Source organism: Stegostoma tigrinum, chromosome 2 (assembly GCF_030684315.1).
Source record: "Stegostoma tigrinum isolate sSteTig4 chromosome 2, sSteTig4.hap1, whole genome shotgun sequence".
NCBI classification, from domain to species: domain Eukaryota; kingdom Metazoa; phylum Chordata; class Chondrichthyes; order Orectolobiformes; family Stegostomatidae; genus Stegostoma; species Stegostoma tigrinum.
This window is the reverse complement of record NC_081355.1, coordinates 53,249,130-53,268,311: the sequence shown is the minus strand read 5'-3', so window position 1 is coordinate 53,268,311 and position 19,182 is coordinate 53,249,130. Positions and strand designations below refer to the sequence as shown.

Here is a 19,182-nt window from a genome sequence, read left to right as displayed (position 1 = left end):
GATTAAAATTTTTCAGCACAGTTGAAAAGAGAGCCTGATTGTCCCAGCAATAACTGGTTGGTAAGTGGGTAGGAGATACAAGTATTTAACCAGTTAAAAAATCTATGGTCAAGAAAAGGATTTGTGCCAGGATTGATGATTCACCATCTGTCTTAGGATCTATTTATCATCGTTTACTTTGCAAACCGACGAAGCTGATGTCACGCCCTTGTTATTTCGAGACACCTGGGGAAACTGGATTTCATTCGTTGCATACTTACATGACGTTCTTAACCAATGTACAATGTATGACTGCACCTGTGTTACTTCTCTGCTCAAATTCAAACAAATACCCAAAATATTCTTCCACCATGTTGAATTCAATCTGTCTATTTTGTGCTCAGAAAATATCCAAGCCTGTATTGATTTTGCTTATTTAATCATTCACACAAAGTGAACTCAAAATACATTTTAGCAGATTACTGCAGGTCTACAATTAACCTCAGGTCTGGCATACCAACTCATTCAGGTACTGTTTTATGTTTCTAAACCAGTTTATTTTGTCACTACTTCTTAGGTATTTTCTAATCCACCTACTCAGAGATGTCAATGTACAACTGGAGAAAGTGGCACTTGAACCCAGGTCGCCTAGTAGAAATACTATCACTGTGCCTCAAGCATTCTGTATCTACAATCACTCTTTCCCTGGATAATTGAGAGTTTTAGTTTAAATATGAGGTTTGTGTGTTACCAAACATGAATATCTTTGTGGAAATCTAAATTTTATTTATTTATTTCAAAAATCTTTCTATTCCCAAGTTTTTAAACAAGTCAAGGATACAAGTTCAGTGTTTATACAGGAGCATAGAAACTGCTCCTGTATTTAAAAAAAAAACTAAAGTTCATTTAGCTTACTTTTCTGGTTGCTACATGAAGTAATAATCAATTATTGTTATTACTCAACGAACTGACACGTATCTGCAACTGACCCATATGAGACAAGAAAGTTTTGCAAAGTTTGGGCCCAAAGTTAACTGCTCCTTCAATATATCACATTTACCATACAGTGTACACCATAGTTCAAATATCCTTAATATATATTCCAAGCTACACAAAATGAACTAACATAACCAACTACAGCCATCACTCTAGAAACATGGTGTTGTTGATTATCCAATCATTCATTGCATTCATGCCTGTGAGGCAGTTCTGAATTAGTCGTATTACAAATACAGCCCTACCCCCAGGTTTTGACATTCCGGATAAAGTGAAATGACCAGTTGTGGTCTACATGTTTTATTCTTCAGAGTTTTTTGAAAAAGAATCTCAACTCTGAACATTGCCTATATCCCCAATACCAAAATATCCGCTTTTAGCTGCCAGGCTTCTGGAATTAATACAAGTACAGCCCTGGTATTTTTGTTTATCTTTCCATTTACTTCAGTAACAATTCTACTTGGTTTCTCTCCAACTTTGGAATTGGGATCAATTTTTGTCTTTGCGCCGTATACCTGAAGATTGGCACTATGCTCATCCAAGTGTTTTAGCTACAACACTGACTTCTAACCTAGTTCTTTCCTCTCTATTATATATTCTTAACCTTTCAGAACAGTGGAAAGAATAACTTGCTGTGGCAAAAACTAGGAAGCTAACCAGATATCAAAAGATTTACATCCAAATGTTAACTTCCATATATCTAATTAGGGCAGGACAAAAAAGGATCAGCTAAGAATATGGATGAACCCAGAAAGTCGTCATATCCTAGGATAGCAAGCTTAACCTTTTTGACATCAAATGACAGAGGCTTGATTACACTCTCACCCTAGTCACTAATTCTGATGCTGTCAATACACTATGCTAGAGCTTCACATCATTGACAAGATCTGGTACCTGAAACAGACTTAGCTATAACAAATAGATCATAAGCAGAGTTATTTGGATAATTAATGATAATGGGAACTGCAGATGCTGTAGAATCCAAGATAACAAAGTGTGGAGCTGGATGAACACAGCAGGCCAAGCAGCATCTCAGGAGCACAAAAGCTGACGTTTCGGGCCTAGACCCTTCATCAGAGAGCTTGATGAAGGGTCTAGGCCCGAAACGTCAGCATTTGTGCTCCTGAGATGCTGCTTGGCCTGCTGTGTTCATCCAGCTCCACATTTTGTTATTTGGATAATTAACCCTGTTTGTAACATGCCTTAGTCACAGTTTCACTCTCAAGGTATTGTAAACCATGATACGTACAGACAGTATGTTGCTCTCATATTTCATAAAGGGAACACAACTATACAACAAAAATCTGCATTGAGGGACTAGAGTGGGTAACATGTTGGACAAATAAAATGACAGAGGTTTAACTCTCTCAGTAAGCCAGTCATATGAAACAAAGATGAGGAAGCCGAACAGACTCTGGAATAATAACTGATAAGATATCGCTGTTTTTGACAAGTTAGCTACCAGCTGGTTATTCTTGGCTTTTCATTGAAGGTTGCGCAAAAAAGAATAGCCACCCTGCATGTTGCCACAGTTTGCCATTAGAAACAAAACCACAAAATCAAGCCTCTCCAGAAACATAATGCTATGATCTAGCAGATCGAAGGGGAGAAATGATGAAAATGTCTCCCTTGGATGTCTTGGGGTCCTTTACAGGAAGAACTCTGACAAAAAACATGCTAAGCTAGATAAGCATGTGTCACCTGATCTGGATGGGATACTATAAATGGGAAGGGAAACACATTACCAGAGTGAGCACGAGACAGACAGACACAGTGCGAGAGAGCACTGATGGTGGTTTAATCCAATGGTCACCATGTCTCAGGCAAGGGCAAGGATTGAGAAATAGAGTCCTTCATGATAAGCTCAGCTGATGATATTTATTGGCTGAACAGAATACTACTATGGGGAGAATAATTTATGCTTTCTGCTTTACAACACAAGACTGGATATCCATTTCATTCACATTCCCAGTTTGAACACTTTTGCATAATTAAAACTATTACACAGTTTGAATTTATTGTTGCGACCATCATTATTTTTCTGAGATAATGGGAACTGCAGATGCTGGAGAATTCCAAGATAATAAAATGTCAGGCTGGATGAACACAGCAGGCCAAGCAGCATCTCAGGAGCACAAAAGCTGACGTTTCGGGCCTAGACCCTTCATCAGAGAGGATGAAGGGTCTAGGCCCGAAACGTCAGCTTTTGTGCTCCTGAGATGCTGCTTGGCCTGCTGTGTTCATCCAGCCTCACATTTTATTATCATTATTTTTCTGTTGTGTTTCTTATTTTTGGTTTAAAACAGTGAGTTGCATGTTGAGAATCAAACTTTGAACAGCAACATGTTTTAAACACAAAACATTGATGTTAGCAGTTGGGGACTGGCCTGGAAAGATAATGCAAGTACTGCTCAGAGAACACTATAAACAAACCAGCACAGAAATATTATGTGCAGGGATTGTCAGCTGGTTGGATGTTGAATTGGCCAATCAAGGGAGAACCAGATGAATTCGTTCTGACTGGGTTTTTTGGGCAGGAGGCAGTGTTGTTTTGGAACCCTCACAACTGGTAACTTTTTTTTTGTTTTATTTTCTAGTTATTCTCCAGTTATCAACTCTTTGAAAGTCCTGATAAAAGAACCCAAGTCTATAAGAAATAATGAAAAGTCCCCAGAAGCTACTCGTACTGACCGGTGACTTTGCATTTTAACAAGATACAGTCCAATGCACTTATAATACAAAGCAGGATATTTCATTAAGGCTTGGCACTCATCGTTGAAATCTATTGAGCTAGCAATGTATGAGTCCTTTATTCGTAATTTATACCTTAATTATGTCTGTCTGTTGTTTTGAGAGTAGTGTCTGGGGATCAAAGAAGATGGGTCTTAGTTTATTTAGACTGTCTTGTGTTCACGTGTGTTCAGATAAAATACCATTATAATAATTGATTGTTACCTTTTGTTTGAGTTGTAAATTTGGTGTCCAAGATTGGTTATTTGCAAAGTTCGGTTAGGAATAATTGAACATTTTTGACGGTCACTAAATATTTCAACTTCAGTGCATTGCGAATCCAGTGTTAGCAAGCCTGATTTAGGTGTGGCTTCCTATCCCTGTTATCGTATTATATAGAGATAGGATGCCAAATAAAATATACATTGATGCAAAAAATCATCACATGATGGATCATGCAATTTCAGTCACGAATTTTTATAAGTGATGAACGTTTCATATTTTAGTTACTGGAATAATAGAAACATAAAACTTTCAAAGCATAATCAGTGAAGAGAGTTGAGCCACAACACATTAGCACATATACCACCAGCTGCACTGGAACGAAAACCTTGGAAACAACTTAAAATCTCTTCATTCAATTAACAAGCTAAATTGCATACCAAAGTCAAATGAATTGGATGAGAACCACTCAGTGCTCTTGATAATGCATGTACGATAAAATGTGTAAAATATACTGTCATATTTACCTTAACAAAGTCTTTGATAAATTGAGCTGCCTTCACACCAGTTTCTACATTAAAACTGATGTCTACTTTGACTTCTGTCTCCTGGTCAGTCAGTTTTATAATTGGTACCTATAAAGTTGAGAAATTTTTGAATCAAAGTATCACACTGAGGTAAAAGTTCCAAAAAGATTAGACATTGTCCTGAGTGACCTACTGTAGCTTTGTCAAGTACTTTAATAGAATGCGGCTCAGCAATATTCCGTCTTCGTAGTGCTTGCTCTAATAACTGTAAAGGAGGGTTCTTCCATTTCCCAAAAACTACTAAGTCTATATCACTGTAAAGCAAAAGAAAGAAATAATTACCACAATTCCCATAGGGTGCAAATCAAAAACAATTTTGTCAAGACTAGCCAGCTGGAAATTCAGTATAAAATTGGATAGAGTTTTTTGATCTGATCAATATAGGCTAAAAATAAACTACTTGCAGATGCCACCCTAAATTTATCTTATGTTATTGAAGTCTTTGAAATTAAAAACTTGCAAACAAATATGCTCTTGCATTACCTTCTGTGGCTCCCAACCATGATCAAATGGATCTTTTGCAAGATTAGATCAACATTAGAGCCAAAAAAGCGGCAGAAGTCCACAAAGAACTCATGAGAATAGTAGAGGATTTCTTATTTGGAGCTAGATTCACATACAGTGTTGGAACCATCTGAAGAGGAAAAAAAGCGTGCATCATCCAGATGCCCCTTACCAAAAACATCATGGGAAGCTCCCTCGTCTTGCATATCACAGCATAAATAAGCTCAGTTGGCAGTAACGTGAATTCTTAGCCTGCACCACCTGAACTACCGAAGGAGAGCAAATATATCATTCAGCAAGAAATTCTTAAAAAGTATGTTAATCATATTTATTAAGATCAAGTAGATACTGGGAGGAACGCACTGGTTACTTCCAGGCCAAGATGGCCATAAAAAACAGATCCAGGCAGCACGCTATGGAGGGGTTGTTGGGCTGGACTGCCTTCCCCTCTTCCATGTCTAAATCATATTTGAATGCCTTTGGAGAGGGAGCATGCTACATCTAAATGACATGCTTCAGTCCTTCCTTTATTTCTGGGGTTCCACAAGGGCTGGAATGCAACATCTCCCTCAAGATAATAACTTTTAAATTCTAAAATCCAGGCTGAATTGACTTCTGGCACAACGTCCCTTAAATGTGGCTGTCACTTGTTAATTTGATTAGTTGGTTGATTTAGCCCAACTTGTTACACTGGTGCTTAAAGGAGAATAAAGAAACACCGACTGATACAGGGGTAGAATGGAATCAGGAGATACATGCTTATGTTTCACAGAATAGAATCTATTCCAAATAAAACCTGGTTTTGTTTTACCTTCTCCACCTGGCTTTAGTATAACATGGTGCTCTCAACTTGAGGAGAATCAAGTAGCTCCAGTTGGCAGTACACATTTTCAACTTGAATACATTCCTAGAATTCAGCCTGCTATTTGGACCCAAAAACTGCTCGCTTTCAGCCTGGGGCCCTCAAAAATTATTAACCTGAACTACTACAAATCAATAATGCTCAAATCGGTCAATGCTCATTCAACCCAGATATAAATTACATGATAGGATTCTTTAAAGCCAAGTATGCCGTGCAAACCAATATGAAAAACATCCTCTTTCTCAATATGACAAAAGGACTTGTAAAGAGATTTGAAATGCAATACATAATTCTCCCTTGTTCCTTCATTCATCTCTTTCAGATGAGACATTCAATAAAGGTTCCAGCCATCTGCTTGGGTGGGTGCAAAAAATCCAATGTACAATTCTGAAGGTGGCAGCAGTTATCACAGTACTCTGGTCAATGTTTCTCTCAATCAACATAGCAAAAAGCACCTTATCTATTATTCAAGTGCTATTTGTGGGAGTTGCTGAGTTTGACTGTTGGGTTTTTTTGGTGGATGCGGTGGTTTTGATGGTATTGGTGGTCGCAGCAGTGGTCCCCAGTTCTTCTCTTGCCCTTCGCCTGTGTGGTGGCAGTGGTGGGTTTGTGCTTGCAGACCATCTTCCTCTTTCTCCAGACATGCTGCTGGAAGCTGTGATGCATTTGGATTTCTTCATTTTGGCAGTGGCCATCCTTGCCTGGTCCCTCATCTTATTTGTGCTGCTGCTTCTGTCTCTGGCTCCACCAGGGTACACACCAATAATTTGTTGCAGGCCAGGCCGCTGACCACATTACTGAGTTGTTTTGAATAGCATTATATAAATGCAAGTCTGCCTTTATTTACATCAATGACTAAAAACATTTCTTTCAGGACTTGGCTCTTAATCCATAAAGTACCCAAGAGGTCCATATTTGGAAAGCAGTCTGGGAAAGCTTGGAGTAGATCAGCTATCTTAACCATATTTATGGCATCCATCATTCCACTTAGCTCTCTTGCCAAAGGGTGTAATCCATTCTCTCCAAGCCAACACCCTGTGTCCACATTTGTCAGGGGTCAAATTTCTCAGCTGTCTTTTCTACAGTTTATAAATCAGGTCATTTTTAACCTATACTTCGAGATTCACTTCTTACATCTAGTTCTCCAGGTTAAGGGCCTAAACAATGAACTTTGCAAAGATTTAATAACACTGGATTCAGCCTTCCTCTCAAGTAATTTTATAGTATCCCACAATTACAGCAAAATTGGATGGCTGATATCAATAACTCCAATTTACAAACAGTGTGCTGGGCTGAGAACTCACATTCTGAATCAAACACTCTGGCTTTTTGATTTTGCATATTTATTAGTATCATCTTTGTCTTGTCTGGAATTTGACATTATGACAAAACATCTTTTTGGAATAGTAGCCGAGATTTTTTCAAACCCAATGAACCACGCCTCCTTCCAGAATGTTTTTCACCAGAAACGAATCCTGTGGAAACTGCAGGATCGTCATCTTTTAAGGAGAATATGGGCCTTTGCAAGTGATGGTGACTGTACTAAGCACGGCACAAACACTTCTGCATAAATTTTCACAGCTTTAGAGTATAGGTACACACCCTATTCCCAACGACAGTACTGCCTGAGAACATCACTGCAATCATCCTACATTAAGCTCACCAAGGGAGATTGTGCTGCATAGATCAAAGTGAAAGAAAAGATCATTCAGACACTTGAAATTGATGAAGAGTCAATAGCTGTCTGTAATTCAAGTTGATAGGGTACCAGGATCAGACGAGATACATCCAATGAGGAAAGTGAATGTAAAAATCACCATGATACAGGCTTTAATGCTCCAAATCTTCCTTTGACTCAGTGTAGTGTCAGAGGACTGGGAAATTGCAAATGTACCCTCTTATTCAAAAAAAAAGGACTGAACATAAACCCATCAACTACAGGTTTGTTGGTTTAACCTCGACTGTGAGGAAACTTTAGCAAATAATAATCTGGGGAAAATGTTGATTAATTAAGGAACTGCTAAGTTTGGTTGGGGGTAAATCCATTTAAGCAACGTTTTGGATGAAGTAACTGACATTTCATACTAATACTCACGATGAGGCGTATACAGACTCCCAAAGATATTTGTTGAAATGTCATCCAATTGGCTCAAGAGTAAAGTTAGAGCTAGAAACCCCAGAGGAGAAAAAAAAGTGGGCCGAATGAAGAACATCTCATCCAGCCCCAACCCCCTACCCTAACGCTGTAACCCTGCATTTTCCATGGCTAGTCCACCTAGCCTATGCATACCTGTACATTATAGACAACTTAGCATGACTATTCTACCTAAACTGCGTATCTTTGGACTGAGGAAGAAAACCAGAGCATGGGGAGGAAATGCGCGCAGACCCAGGGAGAACGTGCAAACTCCACAGTGTGGAATCGAACCTGGGTCCCTGGGACTGTGAGGCAGCAATGCCATCCACTCAGCCACTGCGCCACCCTTCTGACTAGCTTATGAACTAGTCATTTTCTTGTAAATGCCATTACTCATTGGGGGGAAAATAAAACATGTCATTCTCAAGCAATGGGAATTAGCTACCTACCTAAAAGTGGTGCAAATTTATTAAAAAAGGTACCTTGTATGGCAAAATAAATGATATTATTGTACTTTGAAGTTCATTTTACTTCCTTCTTTCTCTGAGCATTCCTTTATCTCTCTCGCATAGTTGCATCCCTTTTTCACCCTCTCCCTGTGACCATTCCATCTTTGTCAGCCTTTCCAGTGCAAAAAGGCGGCTGGCTCTCATTATAAGCTTCTCTCGGCTCTAGGTGCAGTCCTTGCTTTCGCTCCTACTCCCAGCCTTCCCGTTCCCCACCTCCTGCCCACACTGTGCCTTCCCTCCCTGTCAGCAGTGTGTGCACTGATGTCATCACTATGCACAGAATGTGGTGATGCAACTGACGGATGTGCAGATGATTCCTGCAGTATGTTTTGTTATAGTCATCTGAAGTCATGAGTCAACTCTGTACATGCACGGCAGCCATTTTAGCATTTTGGACACTTACTGTTTATGATAAAGGGCGGTTGCAGCACTAATACCAAATCAAACTGAGGTTTTGGAAACAGCAATACTAATAGCTGCTTTAAGGACTAGAGGAAGATTTGTAGTGGAGCTCCCGAGTGTCAATGTTAAAGCCTTCCTTTTTCAAGCTACATTAATGAAAGAGACTTAGATGCATAGAGAATAATTTCAAAATTACAAAGATGTATTGGAAGTGTTCTGAACTATGAGGAATGTAGGGTAAAACTTCAAAAACAATAGACAGGCTCATGGAATGCACAGAGAAGTGGTGGACGAAATTCAATGAAAATACTTGAAGTGATTCATCTTGCTAGGAGGAATACCAAGGAAAATTAGCTTTTGACATAGGAGCAACAATGAGAAAACTTACTTCCCATCTACAATTTCAACCAATTCTGTGATGCAGCTAGCTCCCAACCACTTGAAAACCAAAATGAACAACTGCAGGATCTACCAACAGGCTGCTATGAACATATCTGGAAAGCAGCCACAAACTATTTCAGCATAATCCTTAGTTGTGTAAAGTCAGACTGCAAACAGAGAAGAACTCGAAGCTGATCAGAATGTGCTTAAAATTTCACTGTGCTGAGTGGAGAACCCAAACCGATTGTCTCAGAAGCTCATTTCTTTCTAACTTATTTTTCTGCCTAAACAAAAAAAAAAGGCAACATGTAATCAAAAATAGAACTGAACAAACTGGCAAAATTCAGAGTCCTCACAGCCTTTCAATTCAATACAGATATAAAGATCAAGAATATTCAAACATTTATTTGTACAACTGATCAGATTGAATTAATTTACTCTGCATGAATACAGAACTCAAAAAATTTCCAATACGAAACAACCAAATTTAAAGCTTACTAATTCAAAAACTGAGGTTCTACAATTGTGTACAATTCTTCTGCAAAACCTGGAAACAAGCTTATGCAGCTAAAATATTTGTCAGTAGCATTACGATCACATGAATCAGAAGGTAGTCAGATTCAGTTCTACTCCAGAAATGACAGCACTTGATTTAGGCTGATTCTAGGGCCCGTGTTATTCTTTTAGAATTGCAGTTAAATTCAGGCCGACATGCCCTCGTTATTTGGAAAAAAAATTGTATGACACTATTCAAAGGAGAGTACCATGGATCTTCTGAGTGACCCAATATTTATCCGTTAATTAACATTACTAAAAACCAAGATTATCTGATCATTATCCCATTGCAGTATATGTGACATTGTTGTAGACAAGCATGATGCAATGTTTCCAGTGTTGCAATAAGGATTACCACTTCAAAAGCAAAAGAATTCCTTCAGTTATTATAGGCACTGTGGAGCATGCTAAGATGGTGAAAATTGCAAAAATTGTTAAAGGCGTACATAAAAACAAGTTCTTCGACTTTCCCAGGTGATAGAAAATTTACTGCATTAAAACACAGCTAGAAAACGTACTCAAATCAATTCTTAACTCACAATTAACTCATCAACATTTGGTTGGAGATTGCAAATGTTAGTAAATAACTTGCACCTACCTAGTCGGGAGGTATAGTCCTGTGCTGAAACTCCCAAAAATCTGAACCTGTGACGAAAAAAATGCATTCGTTGTTCAGTACCAAAGGTAACAAATATTAAGAAGGGCAGACATCGACAAATTCTAATTTGTCATTTTTCTACGTATCATTTACTGAACGTGCAATGCCCAAGTATTCTACATTCACAGATCAAGAGATTTTAAAAGGAAAACAGAACATTTTTCAAAGGGAATACTTTAAAAACTTTGAAAATATTTATAATTTGCAGTAAGTCTGAAACTTCAACTTTAATGTTACACTGATCGAAAACAAATGTATTTTAGTATATTCTGGCAGAATGAATACGTACATTTTGCACTGTGGCACCATGCCCTGATTAGAGCTGCAATTAATCCAGTTGACTGAAGTCACTGTAATTGATTTTATCATAACTGCACAATTGAAGTGTGTGCAAATATACACAACTTTGTGTTTCCATCCTTCTGATTGATTTGTGAAAGGGGAGGTTGGGTCTGATACCATATAGAAAGAATCAAGTTAGGAAGCTACAAATTGCTAGCACCCATGGAACCATGGCATGCCATAATTATCTAGCTTCAAGAAAGATGAAAGGAATCATAAATAATTCTGTTTACATCCAGAAGAACCAGCAACAGAAGAACATGAAAGTACAGAAAATTCCACATATGAATCAGATTTCATAATCAAAAATGAGAACTTTGCTTTCACTGTTTCGATATTTCTAACTCTTAAGAAAGAATTCTTTGAACTTTACAGAACTGGTAGATGCAAGGTTATAATATTTAGTATCCTTGCAAGCTAAGGTTTGGCATTCAACAATATCTCAACAGAGTCTCATCATTTTGAAGTATGCTTCACTCACTGTAGTCATACTACTTTGTTTCAGACTACAGCCAACACAAAATATTTTGTATTGATATTGTGACTAGACAAACAATTTCCGAGTATATGAATTCCAGAATGTCAAACAGCAATTCAATTAGATGATGTAATTTTAAGACAAATTTGACCTCAATATTCAAACACATATATACTTAGAATCTCTTCTGTTTGGGCAAATCAGCGTTAAGGGAAAAAAATAACTTCGAGAAAATTAGTTTCATACTGTAAAACTCACATCAGCAGCTGGCCAAAGTTCCTTGATAACAGATTCTATCCGTTTCACTACTTCTTTACGCATGGTTTCCTCTTCGGGGCGTGGTGACACAAAATTGTAGAAGTCCATGATTTCTTCATGGAGACTAACAAAATGAAGGGAAAAATTTGTATGAAGATCTGCAACAAAATTCAATTGTTTGTTTTTGCAATCCTCTCACTCAAACTTTTAATAAATGTTTGTAATTACAGATCATTAAACATGCAGAACAAATTAATAAGAATACTTTTACTTTGACTTCCTTACAGATGAAGTCATATGTTTTACGTTAGCCAGAATAGCATGTTCCAGACTTTTATAACCTGGGTTGGAAAAAACTATTGTGTGTTGTATTTGAGATCATAACCTGCACATTTTGTACTGCCATGTAATTTCAATACAATGTTTTCAAAACTGTCAAACTATGTATAATTCTTAAATTCCAGTTCAATCAATTTAGCTATTATGAATTATCCATATTAATTTATGTTCCTCTACTTGCAACTGTTCATTGAACATTTCTCAACTCCTGAGAATCTTATACTACTGATGGATGTTACGAGCTTCAAGAATTAAGCATTTCTTTTTGACATTTGCGCATTTTCCAAAACTATTAGATTAGATTAGATTCCCTACAGTGTGGAAACAGGCCCTTCAGCCCAACAAGTCCACACCGCCCTTTGCAGCATCCCACCCAGACCCATCCCCCTATAACCCACACGCCACTGAACACTACAAGCAATTTAGAATGGCCAATCCACCTAGCCTGCGCATCTTTGGACTGTGGGAGGAAACGGAAGCACCCGGAGGAAACCCACACAGACACGGGGAAAATGTGCAAACTCCACAGAGACAGTTGCCTGAGGCTGGAATCGAACCTGGGTCCCTGGCGCTGTGAGGCTGCAGTGCTAACCACTGAGCCACCGTGCCGCCCAAATTAACCCTTCCAGTTATGCCAATACTATCCTGACTCAATTCTTATTTAGTGTCTTGGTAAAGCATATTACTATGACTATGTGCCTGTGTTTTTAATAAATTCTTCATTTGATTCCAGTAGGCACGCTCCCTCTAGGCTGCTGACTTGTATTAATATTTCTTGCCCTCGATTTTCTAATCGTCTAATCCAAGGCATGAAGAAGTGCCATACAAAGGTCAGACCCTGCATCTGTGGCAAACATGGTCACATTTGGGTTAGACTCTATCATATAGTCAAGAAAGAATTTAGTGTAATAATTTACAGATTGCACTGCTTCTTCCCCCTGCAGGTTCCTTGTAATGGTGTTTCTGAACCATTCCTTATTTCCCTGTGTAACCCTTTACCTTCTTGGACCAACACAATCTAATTGGATTCACTGTACTAATATCACAAATTGTAATGTAGTTGCTGCTTTCAGATTCCAATTCTGCTGCAGAATCCTTGGATTATTTCCCCGTTCCCAAAACCAAAACTCAATGAACCTCTTCCCACTCTCCATCAGCCCCTTCTTCCCAAGTCAGCCTTGTTCTTCATACATATCAGGTGAAACACAGGGAGGACATTGTGATTGCAACATCAAAAAATATGTAAATACGTAAAACTAAAGATACACTAATGTTCATTTCTTAGGCAATTTTTTTCTGATTAGTGTTGCCTAAAATACTTAAGACTGTCATGTTATTGCTTCCACTTGGGTCTTTACGCAGCATCAACCATTGAGTTTAAACTGTTTGCATTAATGTAGCTATAAAAAGCAGAAAAATCAAACAACAATCAGTTGTGGAATTATTTAATTGTTGATGCCTATTCTTTGAAAGATTATCCTCCTTGCAAAGTAAAAGTTACTGTACTTCCAAGGAAAACATATATAAATTGTAAAAGTTAAACTACTGCCACAGCATGCAGTAAAGAAATAAATAGTTAGTGACAGCATGTATATCAATCCTGTTTTGAGATTTAAACCTTTAAATGTTCTAACAGTTATGTTCTTCAGAACAGGACTGAGTGAATGGATGCGACAGAATGAGAGCTTGTGCGCACTAAGACAGACAGTTCCCAGACCAAGAACACTTCACAAAATGTATGACATGCTTTTGCCACACGGAAATCTAATGATTCACTCGTACGCTGGGGTTGCTTAATGCATGCACTCTTTCCGAGATAATTTTTACTTGTAGTCTTCAGCATTAAGCAATCTGACAATCATCCAAGTCCAGAGGACTCTCATTATTTTGTGGAGTGGATACCTCAAAATTCTGAACTTTAAAGACGATGGAATATCCACAAGTTAGAAAACATATCCTATCATATAATCCTTGTATTCACAGTTCAGATCAGACAAATAGGAATTTCTCCCCACAACCTATCATTTTTGACAAAAAACATGTCCAAATGGATTGATGGGATACACAATCATTGAAAAAAAAAGGCAATAAGGCAAGGTTGAAGATCATCACAGAAGGCTTCTGACAAGACTTGAAGCATTGCAGAAGTTAGATTTATACCTGGGCTAAAAAAAAGCAACATTAACAGTGAGTATTTAATTCACGAGCCTGCTCAGGCCCAGAGCTGGTTCCAAATTGAACAGTGGAAGCTACAGGACCATTGGGGCCACCTTACAAGTAATTCCTGAGCAAAAACAAGAAGGGAGATGAAAGGGACGGAACAAAACTAAGAAAGCAAGATCGAATTGTAGCTGAAACAGCACAGGGCAGAAGTTTTAATTAAGCAAGGTACACAGCAGCTGCATTGCCAAATCTCCACACAGGGCAAAAATAGCAAAACAACTGAAATTGCCTACAACAAAATAGGAGCCGGGAAAGCTCAGTATGTCTGACAGCTCCATAGAGAGAAAAAAAAAATCAGAGTTAACGTCTCAGGTCCGGTGACCCTACCTGAGGACTTGTCGGAAAGAGGAGCAGAGCTTCTTCAAAGGTGGGTATGCCTAAAACAGATGTGGAAATGAGTCAAATACTAAATAAAAACTAAAAGCATCTGTGAAAAAAATCAGAGTTAACATTTCAGGTCAGTGACCCTTCCTTAGAACCGGACCCAAAACGTTAACTCTTGATTTTTTTTCCCTCCCACAGATGCTGCCAGACTGGCTGAGCTTTTCCAACAACTTCTGTTTTTGTTCCTGATTTACAGCACCTGCAGTTCTTTCAATTCTGATATTGCCTAGATATTGACAGCATTTGAAAGAGACAGGGAACATCACAGAAAGACGACTACCAAATTCCTTACCACGAATTGGAAGCCCATAGGCTTCATATCAAAATTTGGATACTTGAATCAAAGAGTAGGGAGTGCTTTTTAAATTTGTTCAAGGCAGAATCAGTGAAGAAAAAAATGAAAATAAAAAGAGCCATTGGAAAAAAAAAACAGGCTGCACAGACCCTCTGCTGCAAGAGGACCAGAGAGATCCTGCAATGGGAAATGCTGGAAAATCAGCTTTGTGCACAAGTAAACTTCATATTTCACTGTCTAGAGTTGAAGTTTTCTCGGCAAAGCCACAGAATGAAGTGATCAATTTGGAAGTAGGTGCTGTGACCAGGGAGTGGCCTATTTTTCAGACTCTGAATAGTGATGTTGGGTATGACTTGAAGCAAAGACCATCTGGAGAAAAATAAATGCGACAACACTGACACATCCTTAAAAATGATGGAAGATATGAAGACATTGTAGGCAGACAACATCTGCCAATATTGGGTGCAATTACCAACATTGGTATAGTAGTCAGGATACAGAACGCAAACACGCTGCATGGGCAGTTTGGTCCACTGGACCCACCAACATTCCAAGATCTTGGGAAGTCATGTGATACAAATGGATACTGAGCTAACATATGCAAGAAATCTATTTCCAAAGATATAACCAGAGGCTGCAACAGGATACAACCAAACAAAAAGCATGTGCAAAATGTTACAGCAACAACACACCAGAGACTTGCATAAATATAAGTACAAGAGTTCACGACAAAACCCACAGTAAGGGTGAGATGTACCCACAGTAGAACAACCTGGAACCAGAAGGCTGACAAGCTTTCCACACAATGCACCATATTCAATTAGTGTGTTTTGGAATGAATAATGCTACCAAATACACACATGGTCAAGGTGGACAAGTACACAAATGCAAATAACCTACCAGTTAGGTTCCGGAAGGATAGGTATCAGGTTCGCTGAAAGTCAAATGATCTGGCCAATAACAGCAAAATTAATGACAAATGTGGTTCGTAGTGACCATATGTTGCATCACCAGTTGATGAGCTGGAATCTGAGCTTTGAACACTGCAACAATCAGGAAGGGGGAAAAGTTACCCAGATGCTGTGTTTCAGGAGGCTGTCACTCCCTTTAGATTAATTAGCTCAAATTCAGGGGTCAGGAACTGGTCAGTATGACTAAGAACAAGGCAAGTAGAGTGATCCAGGAGTTAGTGCTGAAGGAGCCTGAGCCCTTCAATTTGTCTGATAGGTTTGAATTCTTGCTCTGTGTACTTCAGGGTGGGGTGGGGTGGGGTGGGGTGGGGTGGGGTGGGGTGGGGTGGGGTGGGGTGGGGTGGGGTGGGGCTGGGCTGGACGGAGGATGACAAGAAAAAAGCACTGTGGTACAAGTTACCATTCAAGATTGGGGGAGAAAAAAAAACAAGAGAGAAAGAGAACTGTAATCAGAGATGGTATTGTCACTGCCCTCTGGGCCAGGATCAAGAGCCCCGAAAGCTGCATTGCCCGTTTGGTGCCCGAATTCAGGAACTCTCATCTGGACTGCAGAGGACTTCAACTGGGAGGGGAAAAGATGCAGTTGTCATGGTCCACATAGGTACCAGTAATAATAAAAGTAGAAAGACAAAAGAGGTTCCACTGAAGGAATTTCAGCAGCTAAGGACTGCATTAAAAAGCAGAACCTAAAAAGTATTTAATGATTAAAAACAGATTAAATAGGTAAATGCATGGCTCAAAGACTGTAATGAGGAACAGGTTTGATTTCATGGGATATCATCATCAGTACTGGGGAAGGAAGGAGTTGTTTCAATGGGACAGGCTCCACCTGCATAACGATGGGACCAGAGAGTCCTTATGAATCGTATAGCTAGGGCTGCAAATAGGGCTTGCAACTAAATGGTGGAAATGAGGAGGGCGGTCAGATCCATGGAAAAAGTCAAGTAGGGGGTGCTCAGCAGAGGTTATTGAAGTTTTCAGAGTGAGTAATAGTATAGAAAGGGTCAGGAATCTAACTTCAGGCAGATAAGGAGACAACTACAAGAAGGAAGGAGTTAACACAGAACTGAGGGTGTTGTACTTAGTATTTGAAACAGTGCACACCAAATTTTTAAAAAAGTTAACTGAGCTTGTGGTGCAGATTGAAATTGGCAGATATGGTGTTATGAGTCTCAGACATGGCTGCTGGGGATCAGAGCTAAGAACTAAATAGCCAAAGACATTTGTCCTATTGAAAGGATAAGGAGACGGGCAAAGAGAAGTGGTTGCCTTGTTGGTAAGAAATGAAACTAAATTGATAGCAAGAGATGATATAGAATCGGAAGGCATAGGATCTGAGTGGGTAGAGTAAAAGAACCTCAAAAGAGAAAAACAAAGGCAGCTGAGCAGTAGTTAGCATGTGGCGAAGAAAATAAATCAAAAAATAGATCATGCGTGCAAGAAAGGCACTATGACAAAAGTCAAAAGGGACTTCAATACACAGATGGACATAGAAAAAAATCATGTTGGCAGTAGATCCCAAGAAAAGGAATTCATGAAATCTCTACAAGATGGTTTCTTGGAGTGGCTTGTGGGTGATCACACTAGGGAACAGGCAATTTTGGATTTGGTGAGGTGTTTAACAAAGCAGGCTTCATTAGGGAATCTAATGTGAAGGAACCTCTTGGGGTAATGATCATAATATGATAAACCTCACCCTGCAATTTGAGAGGGAGAAAACTGAATCAGATATAATAATATTACTAATAATATATTATTAATATATAATAATATTACAATTGAGTAAAAGGTAACTACAAAGACATAAGATCGTAACATAAGAACTAGGAGCAGGAGTAGGCCATCTGGCCCCTCGAGCCTGCCCTGCCATTTAATAAGATCATGACTGATCTTTGAAGCTCAGCTCCACTTACCCACCCACTCACCACAATCCTTAACTCCTTCACTGTTCAAAAACTTATCTAGTCTTGCCTCAAAAACATTCAGTGAGGTCGCTTCAACCGCTTCACTGGGCAGGGAATTCCACAGATTCACAACCCTTTGGGAGAAGAAGTACCTCCTGACCACAGTCCTACATCTACTTCCCTTTATTTTGATGCAATGCCCTCTATAGTCCTAGTTTCACCTGCTAGCAAAAACAACATCCCTGCATCCACTTTATCTATTCCCTTCATAATCTTATGTTTCTACAAGATCTCCCCTCATTCTTCTGAATTCCAACGAGTATAAGCCCAGTCTACTCAATCTCTCCTCAATCCAACCCTCTCAGATCTGGAATCGACTGAGTGAATCTCCTCTGCAACCCCTCCAGTACTAGTATATCTCTTCTCAAGTAAGGAGACTAAAACTGCACACAGTACTCCAGGTGTGGCCTTACCAGGACCCTATACAGCTACAGACTAGCCTTCCTGTTTTTAAACTCCATCCCTCCAGCAATGGCAAACAAAAATTCTACTTAGCTTTTTAATTACCTGCTGGACCTGCCATCCTACTTGCAGAGATTCATGCACAAGGACAGCCAAGTCCCTCTGCGTAGCAGTGTGCTGCAGTGGGAGGGAGGAGCTGGCTGGAGTTGGTTGGAAGGGCAGCCTAGCAGAGAAGACAGTGGAGCAGCAATAGCAGGAGTTTCTGAGAGTAATTCAGGGAGGCACAGCAGAAATTCATCCCAAGGAAGAGGCAACTATGACTGACCAGTTAAGTCAAGGACAACGTAAAAGCAAAAAGAAAAAGCATACAATGTGGTGAATATTAGTGGCAATCCAGAGGATTGGGAAGCCTTTAAAAACCAAAGGAAAACTATAATGGCATCAGTTTTCACAGTGAAGACAACAGCAACACATTAGAAGTTGGAGAGAGTCAGGGACAGAGGTTAACGTACTGGCCAATAGAAAGGGGGTGCGAGGAAGCCTAAAGGTTTGAAAGCAGTTAACTCACCAAGACTGAATGGACTACACCCAGGATTCTGAAGGGAAATAGCTCAGGAAATTGTAGAGGTGGTGATCTTTCAGGAATTATGGAGTCAGGAAGGGTCTAGAGGACTGGAAAATGTCTACTGTAACATCCTGTTTATGAAAGGAAGGAGGCAGAAGACAAGAACCTATAGGCCAATTAGCCTGACCTCAGTCATTGCTAACATTTTTAAAATCTATTATTAAGGATGAGATTGTGACATGCACAGTGAAGTAGGGGAGACTCCAAACAGCTTTGTCAGAGGGAGGTCATACTCAGGTATAGAATTGAATAAGGAGATAATGACCAAATTAAACAAAGCACCTCTAGTAGACATGATCTATTTAGATTTCCAAAAGGCTTTTGACAAGGTGCCACATAGGAGGCTGCTAAATAAGATAAAGCGCGTGCTGTACAAGCA

General features: G+C 39.2%; 1 protein-coding gene across 6 annotated transcripts in view; it reads right to left on the bottom strand.

Moving 5' to 3' along the window:
• The window catches only part of tent4a (terminal nucleotidyltransferase 4A), a 91,609-nt gene that overhangs the window by 22,491 nt on the left and 49,936 nt on the right, over positions 1-19,182 (bottom strand). For all 6 annotated transcript variants that reach the window (XM_048562297.2, XM_048562307.2, XM_048562316.2 and 3 more), the window contains exons 2-5: positions 11,601-11,724; positions 10,463-10,509; positions 4,648-4,768; positions 4,455-4,562 (exon numbers count right to left, since the gene is read on the bottom strand). In XM_048562297.2, the coding sequence (XP_048418254.1) occupies positions 4,455-4,562; positions 4,648-4,768; positions 10,463-10,509; positions 11,601-11,724 (400 nt within the window). The remainder of the gene's footprint in view (positions 1-4,454; positions 4,563-4,647; positions 4,769-10,462; positions 10,510-11,600; positions 11,725-19,182) is intronic.